Raw genomic sequence first — 20,631 nt, 5'->3', positions numbered from 1 at the left:
AAATATCCTCTTGGTATCTAAAATGATACATTTTGTTTTCAAAATGAAATTTTATTTAAATCTTTCCTATATTTGTTGAATACACTCTATCTTTTTTAAGTTTTGCACTTAAATTTGCTGCGAGGTGTCAATATGGAAGCGGCCATGAAGTCAGTTCGCGCTCCAAATAAAAATATTCGAATCACAAAATGGAAAGTAAAACCAGGACACAAAGTCAATCAAGGAGCCATACTGTGCATTTATGAAACTGATGATGCAAAAGGTCTGAAGATAAAAGCCAATGAAGTTGGCACTATCTGTGAAATTATGGGTCAGGAAGGTGACAGAAAACCGCCAGGGTAAACAAATACTGAAATAGTGAAAAATACGGAAGCAAGACAAATCGCCCCACTTATGAAAAAATCGTCTAAACACTTGTTAACCAACTACCACTGATGAATAAGAATTGAATCCATTTAAATCTACTGCCAACTCGCCCCACTTTAGTCCAAATAATGATGTCTTTTTTTATGACGTCTTGCAAGGCTATTTTTTAAAAAATCTGTGACGCCTTCCAACGCCTAATAACATGTTCGCCCTAGGTCTGTTTGCTCTGAGTTTGTTCGCCCATAGAGTCCGTTTGTCCTACTAATATGAGGCAGGCATTACCTGTTAATGGGGACGAAGTCTGTATTAATTTTTTTCCTATTCAAACATGTTGATAAAAGAAACGGAAATATCGTAACGTTTCCGATTTTGGTTCTATTGTTAGGGATTTTAGTTGTGACGTTATTTAGATTATGACTTCATATGCAATGTAAACAAAGAAACGCTATCATCAGGTAACATTTTTTCATATCAAGGAATTATTAAAAATGAAATTGGTATTGCGCGTTCCTTCCTATTTTATACTAGACTGATAAATATATATTTTACTCAAAGTTTCATACAAACGAGACCGGAAAAAGAAAGTACATTGTACATTTCTGCGCATGTCCGGGATTTCAAAAATCTCAAAATATGACATAAAAAAAATTGAACGATTTTGAGTTCATTAGTACAATGAAAAATTCGGGATATTTTCCCAAATTTTTTTTTTTATTGAATTTTCTACTGTTATTGGGGACTTCGTCCCCATATTAAAATATTAATATTCAGGGCATTGAAGTTGAATAAACTTGTTCAGATATTTCTATGGTATGCATGTATATATCATGTATATTCTTGAAATTTATGGAAACCTTGAAGTATTTAAAAGTTTATACCTTCTTTAGGATCATTAATTGTTCAATGACAAAAAAATTCAAATCACTGATTATTGTGATACTTGTCTTTTGATGGATTATTAATAAAAAATCGTTTCGCTTTAATAAAATATTCAGCTTGAAATTAATAAAAACAATGATGTACGAATTGTTAATTATGAAACGGATTTACAATTAAGTTCATTTATTTATACTCTAATAGATATAGGAAGATGTGATGTGAGTGCCAATGAGACAACTCTCCATCCAAATAACAATTTAAAAAAGTAAACCATTATAAGTCAATGTACATGTACAGCCTTCAACACGGAGCCTTGGCTCACACCGAACAACAAGCTATAAAGGGCCCCAAACTAAGCATACTTTCGTGATTGACTAAATACAATTATTTTGTTAACAAATATCAATAAAGATAAATACATTGTATTCCACTATTGTACTCTGCAAATCAAAGGGAAAATGATAAATTGATCGCAGTAATATAAATATTCTGTCAATTTTTCAACAATCTTTTACATATTTTGTTCAAATACTATAAATAATGCGACTAGACAACAATTAGAAAGGAAAAAAAATCAGGGCGAATGGACCCTTGGCAAACGGGTATCAGGGCGAATGGACCCTAGGCGAACAGGTACTAGGGCGAACATGAGTCAGGGTGAACAGACCCGGATTCTAAAATTTTGGCATCATAATACAAAATATCTGACGCAAATGTAAAAGTGATTGTTGTATGACATCAATATTTCTACTGGGACAGATTCTGAGGTCAACTGGGATTAGCGAAAGGTTTACATGTGTTTAATTTACTCCTGTCAACTCCCCCACCTATCAAAAATTGTTCAATTTACTCCTGTCATTGCTTCACTCTTGTTTACCAACCCACTTATAAATTGATAAAATCTAATGATTACAGTTGAGTATCACTCAGGAGTACAGAGTAATGAATAAAAATAAAAGTCATTTTCCTGTTAGAATCTTGTTGCTTTCTTAAGCTAAAAATTTTTTTATAGAGTACCTCACAGGAAGTTGAATATTAATCAATTTTTGTGTTTATTTGTCATTTAAAGTTCATCCGAACAGAGGAAGGCTATGAACGAATATACAGAAACTATTACAAAGTGCCCTACTGGAAAATCGCCCACACCTATAAATTGCCCAACTTTTTCACCATCTTTGGTCATCAGGTGCAAAAAGCGTAAATTTTGACAATTTTTCTACCTTTATCTTGACCCTGAAGACCAAGGAATGCTTGTGTTAATTCGACCTGTTGATACTGTTTATAATGCTTTTTTGTCATTTTTTATTTATACGGATCTTGTCTGTACACCAGCTTTGATTATTTGTAATATCTTCACTTATTCTTACAACATTTGTATAAACTTCAAGATTATAAAAAAAACGGTTTTTTTCTAAAGTGTACATTGATTGGTTAAATATTTCTCAGTCATGTCCTGTTTTTGAATTTGTTTGTTAGCTTTTTGGTCATGAATGTTTGTCTCTAATATTTAATTAACTGTGCATTTGTATTCAGATATCGCAGATCAAATTTATTCGTTCATTGTTTAATCATACGTTTTTTGATTGAGTTAAGTCTGCCAATTGATATTTTATCGTATGTTTTTCTTTGTTGTGATGTTATGCTATTGTTTCAGAAAAAGGGAGAAGGTTTGGATCCATTAAAACGTTTAATCCCGCTGCAAATGTTTGCACCTGTCCTAAGTCAGGAATCTGATGTACAGTAGTTGTCGTTTGTTTATGTAATATATAAGTGTTTCTCGTTTCTCGTTTTGTTTATATAGATTAGACCGTTGGTTTTCCCGTTTGAATGGTTTTACACTAGTAATTTTGGGGCCCTTTATAGCTTGTTGTTCGGTGTGAGCTAAGGCTCCGTGTTGAAGGCCGTACTTTAACCTATAATGGTTTACTTTTTAAATTGTTATTTGTATGGAGAGTTGTCTCATTGGCACTCACACCACATCTTCCTATATCTATTGTGGTATAGATACCAGCTGTAACCTGCATATAGAGTGGACCCCAGTTTACAAATTGACTCGACCAGTTGTTAGGTGGGAGTGTGGGAGTGAATATGATCTTGGTTCAGCATTCTAAAGAATATGGAATTTCACGATTTTTTTCAATTTTTTACTTCAAATGGACCTGAAACCAGAAGTAGTCTTTTCCTATGCGTAGTTCAATGACAATTAAAAACCAATTGTTCAGAGAACAATTGTAGGTCTTTCCACTAGTAAAGATCTATTTTGAAATTGAAATATGAAAAATCAGTTTAAAATGTTAGTTCCTATGGCTTTATGATGTATTTATATGAATTTAAAGCAAAGGTCAAAATCTAGAACGTCATATTTACCTATGACCTTGACCTCAATTTCAAGTTCACAAACCAAGGACCTTAAATCAAAAGACCCTAGGTCTTTAATATGTTTGGTTAAAGAGTAATATCACTTTACACGTAATTCTAAATGTAAGATGGGCAAAAACTCCCATTTATTGTCTGCGCACCCTTTCAACCAAAATATACAAGTAAGGACATGTCGCAACTAACAATTTATGAAAAATCATTTGTCGATATGTCATAAGGTATTTGAAAATAAATGAAAATAAGCCAAAATCAAAATTTAGAATATGACCTTGACCTTTGACCTTGACCTAATTTTCATTTTTTTGGACCAAGGAACTTAAATCCAAAGACCCTAGGCCTATATCACTGATGGTTTACCAGTTAGAAACGCATATCACTTATATCAAATGCATAAGGGGAAATAACTCTCATATGGAGTCTCCGGATAGCTTCGGTCCAAATTAATATCCTAATCCTGAAGATGTCACGAGCAATTTGGTAAAATAAATTTGTCGTAATCTTTTACGGTTGCGAAGGAGTAGTGGCCACAAGAAAAACAGTGTTTGGGGAGATAACTCTTACAACGTAAAGTATTTTGATACGCAGTTGTAAATTTTTAAAGCGTATAAACTATACGATACCATATTCCAAATATCTAAGCGACATCTTTTGAAACATCAATAATACGCAAGAAAAAAAATTAGGCGGAAGAAAAAAAAAAAAAAAAATAATAATTAAAAACCAATTGTTCAGAGAACAATTGTAGGTCTTTCCACTAGAAAAGATCTTTTTGATATTGAAATATTAAAAATCAGTTTAAAATGTTAGTTCCTATGGCTGTATGATGTATTTATATGAATTTAAAGCAAAGGTCAAAATCTAGAACGTCATATTAACCTATGACCTTGACCTCAATTTCAAGTTCACAAACCAAGGACCTTAAATCAAAAGACCCAAGGTCTTTAATATGTTTGGTTTATTAGTAATATCACTTTACGCGTAATTCTAAATGTAAGATGGGCAAAAACTCCTATTTATTGTCTGCGCACCCTTTCAATCAAAATATACAAGTAAGGACATGTCGCAACTAACAATTTATGAAAAATTATTTGTCGATATGTCATAAGGTATTTGAAAATAAATGAAAATAAGCCAAAATCAAAATTTAGAATATGACCTTGACATTTGACCTTGACCTCATTTTTATTATTTTCGACCAAGGACCCCAAATCTAAAGACCCTATGTCTTTATCACTTATGGTTTACCATTTAGAAATGCATATCACTTAATTTAAGGGAAAAGGGGGAATAACTCTTATATGGAGTCTCCGTAAAGCTTCGGTCCAAATGAATATCCTAATCCTGAAGATGTAACGAGCAATTTGGTAAAATAAATTTGTCGTAATCTTTAACGGTTGCGAAGGAGTAGTGGCCACAAGAAAAACAGTGTTTGGGGAGATAACTCTTACAACGTAAAGTATTTTGTTACACAGTTGTAAATTTTTAAAGCGTATAAACTATACGATACCATATTCCAAATATCTAAGCGACATCTTTTGAAACATCAATAATACGCAAGAAAAAAAATTAGGCGGAAGAAAAAAAAAAAAAAAAATAATAATAATAATAATAATAATCAGAACAAATTCAATAGGTCTTTCCACGGAAAGGTGGAAAGACCTAATAATAATAATAATAATCAGAACAAATTCAATAGGTCTTTCCACGGAAAGGTGGAAAGACCTAATAATAATTACGATCATCGTCAGATCAAAAGTCTTATGCCTGCAGGTTTGCACTATTTTTGCAAGTTTTAGGCCTCTGAACTTCCTGTGAAGCCTACTCCTCGAGAAAACCGAATTTCATCTGATTTCAATTTTTCAAGTCTGTATTTGTGCTTAAAATGCAATTTATACAGGCGAAACATGACTATATATAGCCTCAGGTTGATGGAACATGCATAACTTTCGAAATATGTATCATAAAGCTGACTTCTAAAACGTCATTGAGTCCAAATAACGGTGGTTTGGATACGCCCATCATATGACTGGCACATCATGGTAAGGGTTAAATGTGTTTTTTTTTGCAATTTGCCAATGGGGCGAGTTGTATGGCTGCATGTTTGTTTTAAAGAAACTGAAAGTTAACTCATACCACTGTAAACTTCACAATAAGACAACTTGTGCTATTGTCAACTTGAACCATAAAAAAGGGACCAATATTAAGACTTTTATAAATACATAATCCCTCTCAGGATTTTGTCTGGATTGATTTTCTGATTTGGCCCCTTCAGAATCACTCATCTTCACAACAAAAATTTGGAACTCTCCCCACGTACAAATGTACAAATAGTGACTTCAAACATCATTTATAATCAATGTTATTATTAATTCTTTTTTTCTTTTTTGCTATAATAAAGGTCAGTTCTAGTGACGATTGAACCATGCAGGCATCCTACAGTAATGAAAGATATGTGTGCAGAATGTGGAGCTGACCTCAGAGAGTAAGTACAAGGTATCAAATAACAAATTTCTATCTGCCCTTATTTACATTTGTCAAGAAATTGTTTCCGTTCTCTAACTTTCGTTGTAATTTAAATTCCATATTTTCTTTTGATGTCCTTATGAAATAATTTGCTTAAAAAGTGTTGAGGGAAAACCAAGGTATAGCATCTGCAATTTGATGTTGTAAATTACTTTGGTAACTAATTATGAAGCTGAACTAGAAAGGAATTTCAATCTGTTCTTACATTTTTGTCGAGCCTTCGACATTAGTCGAAAAAGCGAGACTAAGCGATCCTACATTCCATCAGCGGCGGCATCCACAAATATTCACTCTGTGGTTAAAAGTTTTTGAAATTTTAATAACTTTCTTAAACTATACTGGATTTCTACCAAACTTGGACAGAAGCTTGTTTATGATCATAAGATAGTATCCAAAAGTAAATTTTGTAAAAAAATAAATCCATTTTTTCCGTATTTTACTTTAAATGGACTTAGTTTTTCTGCGTGGAAACATTACATTCACTCTGTGGTTACAGTTTTTAAAATTTTAATAACTTTCTTAAACTATCCTTGGTTTGTACCAAACTTGGACAGAAGCTTATTTATGATCATAAGATAGTATCCATAAGTAAATTTTGTTAAAAAATAAATCCATTTTTCCGTATTTTACTTTTAAATGGACTAAAGATTTTCTTCCAGTTAACATTACATACAGTCTGCAGTTAAAGTTTTTAAAACATTTATTAGATTCATAAACTATTCTGGATTTTTACCAAACTTGGACAGAAGCTTCTCACAATCAAAAGATAGTATCAAGAGGAATATTTTTATTGATTTTTTCCTCATTTTTGTTGAGCTTGCGATTTACAGCAAAAGTAGGCGAGACACTGGGTTCCGCGGAACCCTTAAAATTTTTAGGTATATTATTTGTTCCAAAATAGCAAACTGATAATTTGGAAAATGCAACCAGATAAATAATTTTGTTTTTATATATTAGTCTCGAAAGGTAGACTTCTTAGGTAAATATCAAATTTTTTGTTTTTTGCATGCAAAAGAAACAACTGATTTCAAAAAGTGAAACAATACTTCCATATTAATACTTATACATGCATGTATCAGTATAATTATTTTGTACAGAGAGGCAGGGATGGCAGGAGAAAGAAAGGAACCAGTAACAGCCACAGTTGCCATGGTTCACAGTATACCAGAGCTGATCATCAGTGAAGAGGTATTTAAAAATATTTTTTTTGTGTTCATGTTACAATTAGTTAAATTTTCCTGAAGTGCAATTGCTTTGTTCCTAAAAATCTAGGTCTTGGTTAGATGATTATTTTTTAGCTCACCTGGCCTAAAAGGCCAAGTGAGCTTTTCTCATCACTTGGCGTCCGGCGTCGTCGTTAACTTTTACAAAAATCTTCTCCTCTGAAACTGCTGGGCCAAATTAAACCAAACTTAAGCCATAATCATCATTGGGGTATCTAGTTTAAAAAATGTGTCCGGTGACCTGACCAACCATCCAAGATGGCTGCTATGATGGCTGCCATGGCTAAAAATAGAACATAGGGGTAAAATGCAGTTTTTGGCTTATAACTCAAAAACCAAAGCATTTAGAGCAAATCTGACATGGGGTAAACTTGTTAAACAGTTGAAGATCTATCTGCCTTGAAATTTTCAGTCAAATTGGACAACCCGTTGTTGGGTTGTTGCCCCTGAATTAGTAATTTTAAGGAAATTTTGCAGTTTTTGCTTATGATCTTGAATGTTATTATAGATAGAGATAAACTGTAAACAGCAATAATGTTCAGCAAAGTAAGATCTACTAATAAGTTAAATGACCAAAATTGTCAGTTGACCCATTAAGGAGTTATTGCCCTTTATAGTCAATTTTTAACCATTTTTCTAAAATTTTAGTATTCTTTTAAAAAATATTCTCCTCTGAAACTACTAGCCAAATTTAACCAAACTTGGCCAAAATCATCATAAGGGTATCTCGTTTTAAAAATGTGTGGCTTGACCCTGCCAACCAACCAAGAGGGCAGCCATGGCTAAAAATAGTACATAGGGGCGAAATGTAGATTTTGGATTATATCTCTGAAACCAAAGCATTTAGAGCAAATCTGACAGGGTAAAATTGTTCATCAGGTCAAGATCTATCTGCCCTGAAATTTTCAGACAAAACAGACAACCTGTTGTTGGGTTGCTGCCCCAGAATTAATAATTTTAAGGAAATTTTGCAGTTTTTGGTTATTATCTTGAATATTATAATAGATAGAGATAAACTGTAAACAGCAATAATGTTCAGCAAAGTAAGATCTACAAATAAGTCAAACATGACCAAAATTGTCAGTTTACCCCTTTAGGAGTTATTGCCCTTGATAATAATTTTTTAACAATTTTCATAAATTTTTGTAAATTTTTAGAATATATTTTCCACTGTAATTACTGGGCAAAGTTCATTATAGATAAAGATAATTGTAGCAAGAAGAATGTCCAGTAAAGTAAGATCTACAAACACATCATGATCACCAACACACAATTTTGTCATGAATTTATCTGTGTCCATTGTTTAATATGCACATAGACCAAGGTGAGCGACACAGGCTCTTGAGAGCCTCTAGTTTATTATTATGATATTGTATAAAATGGATGATTTGAAAACTCTTAATAAAAAGGTTTAGACAATGTAGTTGTTATTTATTCATTCAACCTTTTGTGCTGTCAACTTGAAATTATTATTAAGATTGTTGCTTGCCCAGTGATATATAAATCATGCATTAATCCCATGTGCATCTGCTTCAATTTTTTGTTATAAAGTCCAGAAAAATTTGAATCCCAGTTTATGTGATGACTTTTTTAAATGACTGGTCAATTTAATGTTCATCATCACATGTCATAATTTTGTAAAATATTGACTGTCCAGGACATCATGGCAGCTATAAGTTGAGAATCATGTGAAAGATTGTAAGCCTGTATATAAATGAAAATATTTATCAATGACTTTTTAATTAATCGGTAAAGAGCTAATTTTATCATTTTTAATAAAGATATATCTCCTTCATATTAACAAATTGGTCGTGAAAACCCACTGCTGATCACAAGCTGGCCATGTGTTGTACGTTTGCAATAAATTTATTCATTAAATGTCTTTCTAGCTTTTTAATTTTTAATCAAAGAAAATAAAACATCTTCCGTTCATTCCCACCCTTAACTTATTGAATAGTAAAATTGATCGCCTGTGATAAATAAAAACAAAACAAAACCGCAGCTGCTTATCGATGAATCAATGTTAATGTTATTTATTTTATACCAAACACCTGCTTTTAACATGCATGGTATAATTGTGTAATTTGCTGATGCTGATATACATGTTGGTATCACCTTTATCGTTCTTAAATAATGTGTAAGTTGTTTTGGCATTTTAATACAACCGCAAAAATTGAAAATCTTCTGGTCGTATATTGGTATCACGTTGGTGTCGTCATCTTCCGAAGACATTTGGTTTTCGCACTCTAACTTTAGTAAAAGTGAATAGAAATCTTTGAAATTTAAACACAAGGTTTATGACCATAATAGGAAGGTTGGGATTGATTTTGGGTGTTTTGGTCCCAACAGTTTAGGAATAAGAAGCCAAGAAGGGCCCAAATAAGCATTTTTCTTGGTTTTCTCACAATAACTTTAGTATAAGTAAACAGAAATCTATGAAATTTTAACATAGGTCTATTACCACAAAAGGAAGGTTGGGATTGATTTTGGGAGTTTAAGTCCCTACAGTTTAGGAATTAGGTGCCAAAAACAGGACCCAAATAAGCATTTTTCTTGGTTTTTGCACAATAACTTTAGTATAAGTTAATAGAAATCTATGAAATTTTAACACAAGGTTTATGACCACAAAAGGAAGGTTTGATTGATTTTGGGAGTTTTGGTCCCAATGAATTAGTGGCCAAAAGGGTCCAAAATTAAAGTTTGTTTGATGTCATCAAAAAATGAATTATTGGTTTTTTTTTATCCTGTTTTCAAATTGGTCTACATTAAGATCAAAAGGGTCCAGAATTAAACTTAGCTTTATTTTAACAAAAATTGAATTCTTGTGGTTCTTTAATATGCTGAATCAAAACATGTACTTAGATTTTTATACGACCGCAAATTTTGAAAAAATTTTCGTCGTATATTGCTATCACGTTGGCGTCGGCGTCGTCGTCGTCGTCGTCGTCCGGCGTCCGAATACTTTTAGTTTTCGCACTCTAACTGTAGTAAAAGTGAATAGAAATCTATGAAATTTTAACACAAGGTTTATGACCATAAAAGGAAGGTTGGTATTGATTTTGGGAGTTTTGGTCACAACATTTTAGGAATTAGGGGCCAAAAAGGGCCCAAATAAGCATTTTCTTGGTTTTCGCACCATAACTTTAGTTTAAGTTAATAGAAATCTATGAAATTTTGACACAAGGTTTATGACCACAAAAGAAAGATTGGGATTGATTTTGGGAGTTTTGGTTTCAATAGTTTAGGAATAAGGGGCCAATAAAGGGCCCAAATAAGCATTTTTCTTGGTTTTTGCACAATAACCTTAGGTTAAGTAAATAGAAATCTATGAAATTTAAACACAATGTTTATGACCACAAAAGGAAGGTTGGTATTGATTTTGGGAGTTTAGGACCCAACAGTTTAGGAATTAGGGGCCAAAAAGGGACCCAAATAAGCATTTTTCTTGGTTTTCGCACCATAACGTTAGTATAAGTAAATATAAATCTATGAAATTTAAACACAAGGCTTATGACCATAAAAAGAAGGTTGGTATTGATTTTGGGAGTTTTGGTCCCAACAGTTTAGGAAAAAGGGGCCCAAAGGGTCCAAAATTAAACTTTGTTTGATTTCATCAAAATTGAATAATTGGGGTTCTTTGATATGCCGAATCTAACTGTATATGTAGATTCTCAACTTTTGGTCCCGTTTTCAAATTGGTCTACATTAAGGTCCAAAGGGTCCAAAATTAAACTTAGTTTGATTTTGACAAAAAATGAATCGGTTGGGTTCTTTGATATGTTGAATCTAAAAATGTACTTAGATTCTTGATTATTGAAGTTTTTTGGTCCAGTTTTCAAATTGGTCTACATTAAGGTCCAAAGGGTCCAAAATTAAACTTTGTTTGATTTCATCAAAAATTGAATCCTTGGGGTTCTTTGATATGCCAAATCTAACTGTGTATGTAGATTCTTCATTTTTGGTCCTGTTTTCAAATTTCAAATTCTACATTAAAGTCCAAAGGGTCCAAAATTAAACTAAGTTTGATTTTAACAAAAATTGAATTCTTGGGCCTCTTTGATATGCTGAATCTAAACATGTACTTAGATTTTTGATTATGGGCCCAGTTTTCAAGTTGGTCCAAATCAGGATCTAAAATTATTATATTAAGTATTGTGCAATAGCAAGTCTTTTCAATTGCACAGTATTGTGCAATGGCAAGAAATATCTAATTGCACAATATTGTGAAATAGCAAGTTTTTTTTAATTAGAGTTATCTTTCTTTGTCCAGAATAGTAAGCAAGAAATATCCTATTGCACAATATTGTGCATTAGCAAGAATTTTTTTTAATTGGAGTTATCTTTCTTTGTCCAGAATCAACTTAAATCTTTGTTATATACAATATACAATGTATATACACTTTTTACTACCAACTGATAAATTTAAATAATCTTTACCATTCAGTGATAACAAGCAGTTTTTTTACATCTAAATGTTTTATGATGTATTTAAATGAGTAGTTATTGTTGCAAACTCCATTAGAAATTTGAATTGATATCAGTTTTGAAAAAGGGAAACGGGGATGTGAAAAAAAAGGGGGGGGGGGGTTAAATTTTTCTCATTTCAGATTTCATAAATAAAAAGAAAATTTCTTCAAACATTTTTTTGAGAGGATTAATATTCAACAGCATAGTGAATTGCTCAAAGGCAAAAAAAACCTTTTAAGTTCATTAGACCACATTCATTCTGTGTCAGAAACCTATGCTGTGTCAACTATTTAATTTTAGATTTAAAAAGTTTGAAGAAGAAATCTTTAATTGATTTGTAAAATCTTGGCATTTGTTTTGTGTAAAAAAAAACCATGTAATGTCAAAAATTTGATCACAATCCAAATTCAGAGCTGTATCATGCTTGAATGTTTTGTCCATACTTGCCCAAACTGTTCAGGGTTCGACCTCTGCGGTCGTATAAAGCTGCGCCCTGCGGAGCACCTGGTTGATTATGGGCCCAGTTTTCAAGTTGGTCCAAATAGGGGTCCAAAATTATTATATTAATAAAATTGAGAATGGAAATGGGAAATGTGTCAAAGAGACAACAACCCGCCCAAATAAAAAACAACAGCAGAGGGTCACCAACAGGTCTTCAATGTAGCGAGAAATTCCCGCACCCGGAGGCGTCCTTCAGCTGGCCCCTAAACAAATATATACTGGTCCAGTGATAATGAACGCCATACTAATTTCCAAATTGTACACAAGAAACTAAAATTAAAATAATACAAGACTAACAAAGGCCAGAGGCTCCTGACTTGGGACAGGCGCAAAAATGCGGCGGGGTTAAACATGTTTGTGAGATCTCAACCCTCCCCCTATACCTCTAACCAATGTAGTAAAGTAAACGCATAACAATACGCACATTAAAATTCAGTTCAAGAGAAATCCGAGTCTGATGTCAGAAGATGTAACCAAAGAAAATAAACAAAATGACAATAATACATAAATAACAACAGACTACTAGCAGTTAACTGACATGCCAGCTCCAGACTTCAACTAAACTGACTGAAAGATTATGATTTCATCATATGAACATCAGGCACAATCCTTCCCGTTAGGGGTTTAGTATCATACCATCATAACATATATGAGAAGAACATAACCCGTGTCATGCCAACAACTGTTTTTAGAATAAATGTGTTTAGTTCCGATGCAAAGACCTTATCAGTGACTCAATATTAACGCCAAAATATGCAATCTTTAATGACTTGACAACAGTATCGTAATTATATCCCTTCTTAATAAGTCTATTCAAAGGTTTTGTAAGTTTCTGAGGTGAATACTGACACCTTTGTGCTTTATAAAGAATATTACCATAAAAAATTGGATGTGAAATACCTGAACGTATTAGAAGTCTGCATGTTGAGCTATATTTACGAATGATGTCTTTATACCGATGATAAAATTTAGTAAATGTTTTGACTAGTTTGTGATATCGAAAACCCTGGTGTAATAATTTTTCAGTAATACATAAATTTCTCTCGTTAAAATCTAAAACATTGTTACATACACGAGCGAATCGTACAAGTTGAGATATATAAACACCGTAAGATGGTGACAAGGGAACGTCACCATCTAAAAACGGATAATTAACGATAGGAAATGAAAAATCATCCCTTTTATCATAAATTTTAGTATTCAGCTTTCCATTAGTGATATAGATATCAAGATCGAGAAAAGGGCAGTGGTCATTGTTAGTATTAGCTTTATTTAAAGTAAGTTCAACAGGATAAATTTCATTAATATACATACTGAAGTCGTCATTATTGAGAGCCAAAATATCATCCAAATATCTAAAAGTATTATTAAATTTGTTTATCAGATGTTGTTTCGATGGGTCTTTGCTTATTTTTGTCATAAATTGTAACTCATAAGAATACAAAAACAGGTCCGCATTAAGTGGTGCACAGTTAGTCCCCATTGGAATTCCGATAATCTGACGATATACGGAATCCCCAAAGCGAACAAAAATGTTATCTAGTAAAAATTCAAGGCATATATAGTATCAAAGCATGTCCAATTAACATAGTTTTTTTGTTTATTGCTACTAAAAAATGACCTAAAAGAGTTTGAACATATATATTCACATTCTGATTTTTTGAATGCCCATTTAATTAGGTGTGTGAATTTTTTCTTAATGAGAATGTGAGGCAATGTGGTATACAGGGTAGAAAAATCAAAACTCTGAACAGATTCAAAATCACCAATATAAGCATGCAATTTATCAAGTACTTCCAACGAGTTAAGTATTGTGCAATAGCTAAAAAAAATTCAATTGCACAGTATTGTGCAATAGCAAGAAATCTTCAATTGCACAGTATTGTGCAATAGCAAGAAATTTTCAATTGCACAGTATTGCGCAATAGCAAGAAATCTTCAATTGCACAGTATTGTGCAATAGCAAGAAATCTTCAATTGCACAGGATTGTGCAATAGCAAGAAATATCTAATTGCACAATATTGCGCAATAGCAAGAACTTTTCAATTGCACAGTTTTGCGCAATAGCAAGAAATATTCAATTGCACAATATTGTCCCGTTTTCAGATTGGTCTACATTATGGTCCAAAGGGTCAAAAATTAAACTTTGTTTGATTTCAACAAAAATTGAATACATGGGGTTCTTCAATATGCTGAATCTAACCATGTATTTAGATTCTTAATATTTGGGCCCAGTTATCATATTGGTCCACATTGAGGTCTTAAGGGTCTAAAATTGAACGTTATTTGATTTTATCAAAAATTGAATTCTTGGGGTTCTATGATATGCTGATTCTAACCATGTATGTAGATTTTGGATATTGGACCATAATAGATAAATGTCCAATTTAAAATTTTTAAGTTTTTAAGTTTAAGTTCTTAGACCACATTCATTCTGTGTCATAAACCTATGTTGTGTCAACTATTTATTTTAATGGAACAACGTTTGTAACATTTATTTTGATTGGATAACGTCACTTTCTTACATGGCATCAATTGACAATTGATGCTATGGGACGTACGTGCAAGCACAGACGGCATATGACAAATTTTAAATACATGTTTTAACGTTGTTTTCTGTCAGTTTCATTAGAATGGAGATAACAATATTGTATTTTAAGCTCCGACGGCATCAATTTGGGATTTGATGGTCGCAAATACCCAATTACTGTCTCCGCTAACGCGTCGCCAGTAAACTTAATTTGCAACCATCAAATCCCCTATTGATGCCGTCGGAGCTTAAAATACAATACAGTTATCTCCTAAATCACAATCCAAATTCAGAGCTGTATCAAGCTTAAATGTTGTGTCCATACTTGCCCTATATGTTCAGGGTTTGACCTCTGCAGTCGAATAAAGCTGCGCACTGCGGAACATCTGGTTTATTTTGATATCAATTTTGAAAAACATGTCTTTTGATGTCTAAAATTTTATAAATCTTCAGGTTAAACTGTGATCCATTATTACCTGTCTTTCGAAATAGTGTTCATATGTTATTGTTTAAATTGAAACATTCATACTTGTTTTTGTGCTTTATTACAAATGTCTATTATCTGAATTTGCAAAATACTTGGTCCAATATTAAAAAAAAATCAATGTACAAAATTTTTTATCAACACAAAGTTGTCTCATGCCAATACAATTTCTATTTATTTTCTCCGGGCGCTTCTTTCTCTCCATCTCCCCCCCTCACTGGGCACTTTTTTTTCACTCTGGCGCTTATTAGTGGGACCCTTGTCATCTGCCATTTTTGTTTACCTGTGAGACTTGTAAAATTCAAGTTGTCACCCTTTTACTGATAGCGATTTGACTTTGCCATTAAGTCAGTCAGCCGGTGAGTTTTAGCGATTTTCAAAATTCTTTGACGACTTAAAACGTCATTTCGCCGGCAAGATTATGGCTATTAACTATTTTTTAGCTATTCATATATTTGTTAGCAAGGTTACAATATTTATCACTTGACACCAGTGGTCTGCCAGATGGGAACTTTTTCAAAAATCTATTCTACAAATCTTACTAGACTAATCAGAACCAAAATGCATCATAATTATCTGATGTGTCAAAATTAAAAAATCTACATTAAATACTCATGAATTTATCAGGTTCTAGATTGTCATTTTACAAACAACTAAATGAAGTTTCTTATTTATTGCAACACAGTGACATGTTTTAATTTTTTTAATTTAATTCATTTCCAGCAAGCAAAAGAAATTGGTAGAGAAGATGAAAACAGATTGTTAAAAACAAAGAAACTGGTTCTTTTGGTTGACCTTGATCAAACCTTGATACATACAACTAATGACAACATTCCAGCAAATCTTAAGGTAAAACAATTATTGCATGTTAAATAAACTTGCATGAGTAATTCTGTATGTGTTAAGAAAAATATGTCGTCAATAATAAAAAAAAATTAAAAAATATGAGAATAGTTTCTTTTGAAACTTATGAACCAGTTAGAACAAACTTACTTGTATATAATATATAACAGTGATTACAATTGTAAATCTGTTAACCTTTATATTATAAAAAATGGTTCAGCCCTAAAAGCCAAAAGGGGGCCTGTAGCTGCTACTATCTAAAACACAGTAATTGTGGGCCTGTAGCTGCTACTATCTAAAACACAGTAATTGTGGGCCTGTAGCTGCTACTATCTAAAACACAGTAATTGTGGGCCTGTAGCTGCTACTATCTAAAACTTAGTAATTGTGGGCCTGTAGCTGCTACTATCTAAAACTTAGTAATTGTGGGCCTGTAGCTGCTACTATCTAAAACTTAGTAATTGTGGGCCTGTAGCTGCTACTATCTAAAACTTAGTAATTGTGGGCCTGTAGCTGCTACTATCTAAAACTCAGTAATTGTGGGCCTGAAGCAGCTACTATCTAAAACTTAGTAATTGTGGGCCTGTAGCTGCTACTATCTAAAACTCAGTAATTGTGGGCCTGTAGCTGCTACTATCTAAAACTCAGTAATTGTGGGCCTGTAGCTGCTACTATCTAAAACTCAGTAATTGGCCAATTGCAAGGTCATCAACAGACATAATCATTTTCTGCCATTTAAACATGTTAAGCTTTAAAACTTTTATCGGACATATATGTGTCTTAAAATTGATTTAATATTTGATAGCATTGATATATATATACATGGCTTTACTTTCAGGGAGTATTTCATTATCAATTACGGCATGGTTATGGAAAGATGTGGTATCATACAAGAATAAGGCCAGGCACTCAACATTTTTTGGAAACCGTTTCTAAGATGTATGAGTTACACATATGTACTTTTGGTGTAAGAATGTATGCACACACCATAGCCAGGTTTCTGGACCCAGAAGAAAAGTACTTCTCTCACAGAATACTATCCAGAGATGAATGCTTTAATCCTAACTCTAAAACTGCTAATTTGAAGTAAGTTTCTCTTGAATGCAATAACTCATTGTGTTATTAATCCTTAGTCATATACCTTTACTCTTTTTATTTATATGTATCTGATGCTAGGCAAAGGGGTTATCATATGTTACCCTTTGTTGTCCTTTCTTTTGTCCCATTTTCATATGACAGACAATGCTTTTAATAAAAACTTCCAGGGTGGAAGTTGGGCAGTGGGTCACTTACCGTTCCAGGGTTATGCCCCTGTATAACTTGGAAAATTTGTTTATTTAGGTATGCTGTAGAGCATTTTTTGTTTGAGTACATATTTGTATCAGTTATGTTGTGGTGCATTGGGGCTTTTTTTTGGTACAAATTTGCTTTATTTAGGTAATAAATTGTGGTGCATTGTTGTTTGGGTTCAAGTATGTTTCAATAAGGTAAACAGTTGGGGTGCATATACCAGGAGTTGTTTGGGTATATACACAATTTTGGAGAAAGTTTCTATGATCAAATATGTAAAAAAAAAAGTTTCAATAAGTATTTTGTAAAATAAATAATCTCTTTTAGTATTGGGGTAATATTGGAAAAGAAAGGTGAATCAATGCATAACAAGATAACTGCACAAACATGACCAAAAAAAAGCAAATAAACAGGACTTTTATATCTATTTAAAATGAAGCAATGTTTTATAATTGCCAATGAGACAACTTTCCAGCAAAGTTCAAATGAAGTGGATGAAAGCAGTTATTGACAACAGCACAGCTTTCAACAATGAGAAAATTCATTCTGTAGTGGGTCATAAACTCTGACATGAAATAGGAAACAAACCATTTGAGAAAACTAATGGCCTTATTTATAACAAAACAATTTACGAAAAAAACAAATATGACAGACATATAAATCAAAGACAAACACTAACTAAACTACATTTTGCTTAACTTGGAAATCTGATACTGCAAGCAAGATATAGTATCATATGGGCATATTTTGTTGTAAGTTATATTTTAATGTTTAATGTTGATTTCATTACAGAGCTTTGTTTCCATAGTGTCATATGGACATATTTTGTTGGTAGTTATAGTTTAATGTTTTAATTTTAATTTCATTACAGAGCTTTATTTCCATGTGGTGATAAGATGGTTGCTATAATAGATGATAGAGAAGATGTTTGGAATTTTGCTCCAAATTTAATCCATGTCAAACCATACAGATTCTTTCAAGGAACTGCAGATATTAATGCACCACCTGGACTGACAAAAACTGAACATGACCAGGAACCAGTTCATCATAGGGTCAGAAGAGTTTCCAGGTCAAAGTCCATGGAAAAAGAACATGAGATTGAGGTTGATGATTCAGTGAAAAAGGGAGATAATTTACAAACAAAAAAGGATGAAGAAATTGAAAAGTCATGTGTTAAGGAGGATAATAAGGTCGTTGATAACAAAAATAAAGATAAAAATAAAACCATTCCATCTGAAACATCAGAAACTAATCAAAAAGATGTAAATAAGAAATCAGGAAGTTACAATGAAAACAACAATAAAAATCTCGAAAACAAACAAGGAAAAACTGAAATTGACAATTCTGAACCTAAGATCAGTAATGATATAAAAGAAACAGAAATCAAGGAAAAGTGTGAAGAAGGAGAATCTTTGTCTGTTGTTAAAGAAATTGAAACAAATCCTAAAGTTCAAGATTTGGAGGCACAAAGTTCAGACATGGAAATAGACAATAAAAAATCTGACATTGATAAAGGAATTGAAAATCCGGAAAAAACACAAATGGATGATAAAAATTCTTCAGAGAAATCAATGGATACAGATAAATCTGAAAGTGCTAATACAGATGATTCCAAAACTAACAATGAAAGTGTGGACAATTTAAAGGAAGAAGATGTGGAAATTGAATGGGACGATGAGGATGATTATCTGTTATATCTAGAGGAAATCCTGACCAGAATTCACAAAACATTCTTTGAATTTAATGATCAATTAAAGTCAAAGAAAAACACAGAAGAAGTACCTGATCTCAAAAACATTATAAGTTACATCAAAATAAAAGTTCTCAATGGAGTAAATATTGTGTTCAGTGGGGTTTTCCCAACAAATATGCCTCCTGAAAAAAGCAGAGCTTATTTAGTAGCCAAAGCATTGGGAGCAAACATTCATACAAATATCATTCCTAATGATGGAGTTGAAAAAGGTGTGGCAACTACACATCTAGTGGCAGCAAAACTGGGAACAAACAAAGTCAGAATGGCACTCAAATGTAAAACTGTGAAAATAGTCAATGCAAATTGGTTGTGGAGTTGTGCTGAACGGTACGAACATGTGGATGAAAGACTTTTCCCATTAGATAAAGAAACATCTAAGGAATCAAGAGACAGTCCTGATGTATCATATGAAAAAAGTAGAAAGAGAAAATCTGACCCAGATGACGTTTCTGATAAATTAAATTTAGAGAAACGTCTAAAAACTGGTAAAAATCAAGAGTCAACTGAAGCTTCAACATCTCAACAAAGAAGTAAGGATACAGAAATGACTGAAAATCAAAACCCTATGTTTTCAAAAACTTATAATCCATTGTTGGCATTTTCAGATGATGATCTTGCATGTATGGATAAAGAAGTTGAGGAAATTATGGATGACGATCCAGACAATAACTCGTCTGAAGATGACGATGAGAGAGATTCTAGAATGAGGCTGCATGTACTTAGTAGTGGAGAAAACGATTCTTCATCTCAAGATAGTCTCTCCGCTGATTTACCTAGAGGATGGAAAAAGAAAGATAGATCTGGCTCAAGTGACAGTCCTGTTGTCTCTGAAAAGGATGAACCCCATGACATTGAAAGTGAGAATGACCTTGAACATTTTGAGAAGACAGTAGATGCCTTTGCACCTGATACTGACTCTGATGATAATGCATCTATAGGTTCTATGGATGATGAAATGGCAGCTGCAATTGAAAAAGAATTCCTAGAATTATGACGATGTACATAAAATGTCAGAAAATAATCTGATGTTATGTTAAATTATTAAATCTTGATAGACATGATAGATTGATTGATAATTTTTTTTTATAAAAAGTTTATAGGTTTACCTCAAACCTTAAACAGTCTTTAGATCTAAGGATAGTTTAAATGATTGATTGATTGATTGATATATAGACAATTTTAATGATTGATTGATTGATTGATCAAAGGATAATTTTAATAATTGATTAATATAAGGATAATTTTAATGATTGATTGAACTAAGGATAATTTTAATGATTGAATGTTGGTGTTTAATGTCACTTTAGTTCAAGAACTCTTGGCAATGTCATGGTAGCCAAATTTTATTTGAGGTAGCTGTAGTACTTTGATCAATCAGCCAGGCTTGGTTAC

General features: G+C 32.5%; 1 protein-coding gene across 2 annotated transcripts; it reads left to right on the top strand.

The window, feature by feature from the left end:
- Nucleotide 1: 1 nt before the first annotated feature.
- LOC139525382 (RNA polymerase II subunit A C-terminal domain phosphatase-like) lies at nucleotides 2-20,295 on the top strand. 2 transcript variants are annotated; one of them, XM_071320686.1, is made up of 6 exons: nucleotides 2-338; nucleotides 6,023-6,106; nucleotides 7,245-7,335; nucleotides 16,077-16,202; nucleotides 17,035-17,282; nucleotides 18,358-20,295. In XM_071320686.1, exons 1-6 carry the CDS (start codon nucleotides 133-135, stop codon nucleotides 20,231-20,233), a joined length of 2,631 nt encoding a protein of 876 aa, XP_071176787.1. In that variant the 5' UTR covers nucleotides 2-132; the 3' UTR covers nucleotides 20,234-20,295. The 2 variants fall into 2 exon arrangements, with proteins under 2 accessions (XP_071176787.1, XP_071176788.1); XM_071320687.1 differs by having other exon boundaries at nucleotides 120-338; nucleotides 6,023-6,117.
- The last annotated feature ends 336 nt before the right edge of the window (nucleotides 20,296-20,631 follow it).

Source organism: Mytilus edulis, chromosome 5, assembly GCF_963676685.1.
Source record: "Mytilus edulis chromosome 5, xbMytEdul2.2, whole genome shotgun sequence".
Classification (NCBI taxonomy): Eukaryota; Metazoa; Mollusca; class Bivalvia; order Mytilida; family Mytilidae; genus Mytilus; species Mytilus edulis.
This window is presented reverse-complemented; position numbering and strand designations above follow the sequence as displayed.

Excerpts from the sequence above, each read along its gene's own strand:
- LOC139525382 (XM_071320686.1), top strand. The coding sequence starts at position 133 with ATGGAAGCGGCCATGAAGTCAGTTCGCGCTCCAAATAAAAATATTCGA. Across the intron at positions 6,107-7,244 it reads TGTGGAGCTGACCTCAGAGA|AGAGGCAGGGATGGCAGGAG; the intron begins GTAAGTACAAGG and ends TATTTTGTACAG. Across the intron at positions 7,336-16,076 it reads AGCTGATCATCAGTGAAGAG|CAAGCAAAAGAAATTGGTAG; the intron begins GTATTTAAAAAT and ends ATTCATTTCCAG.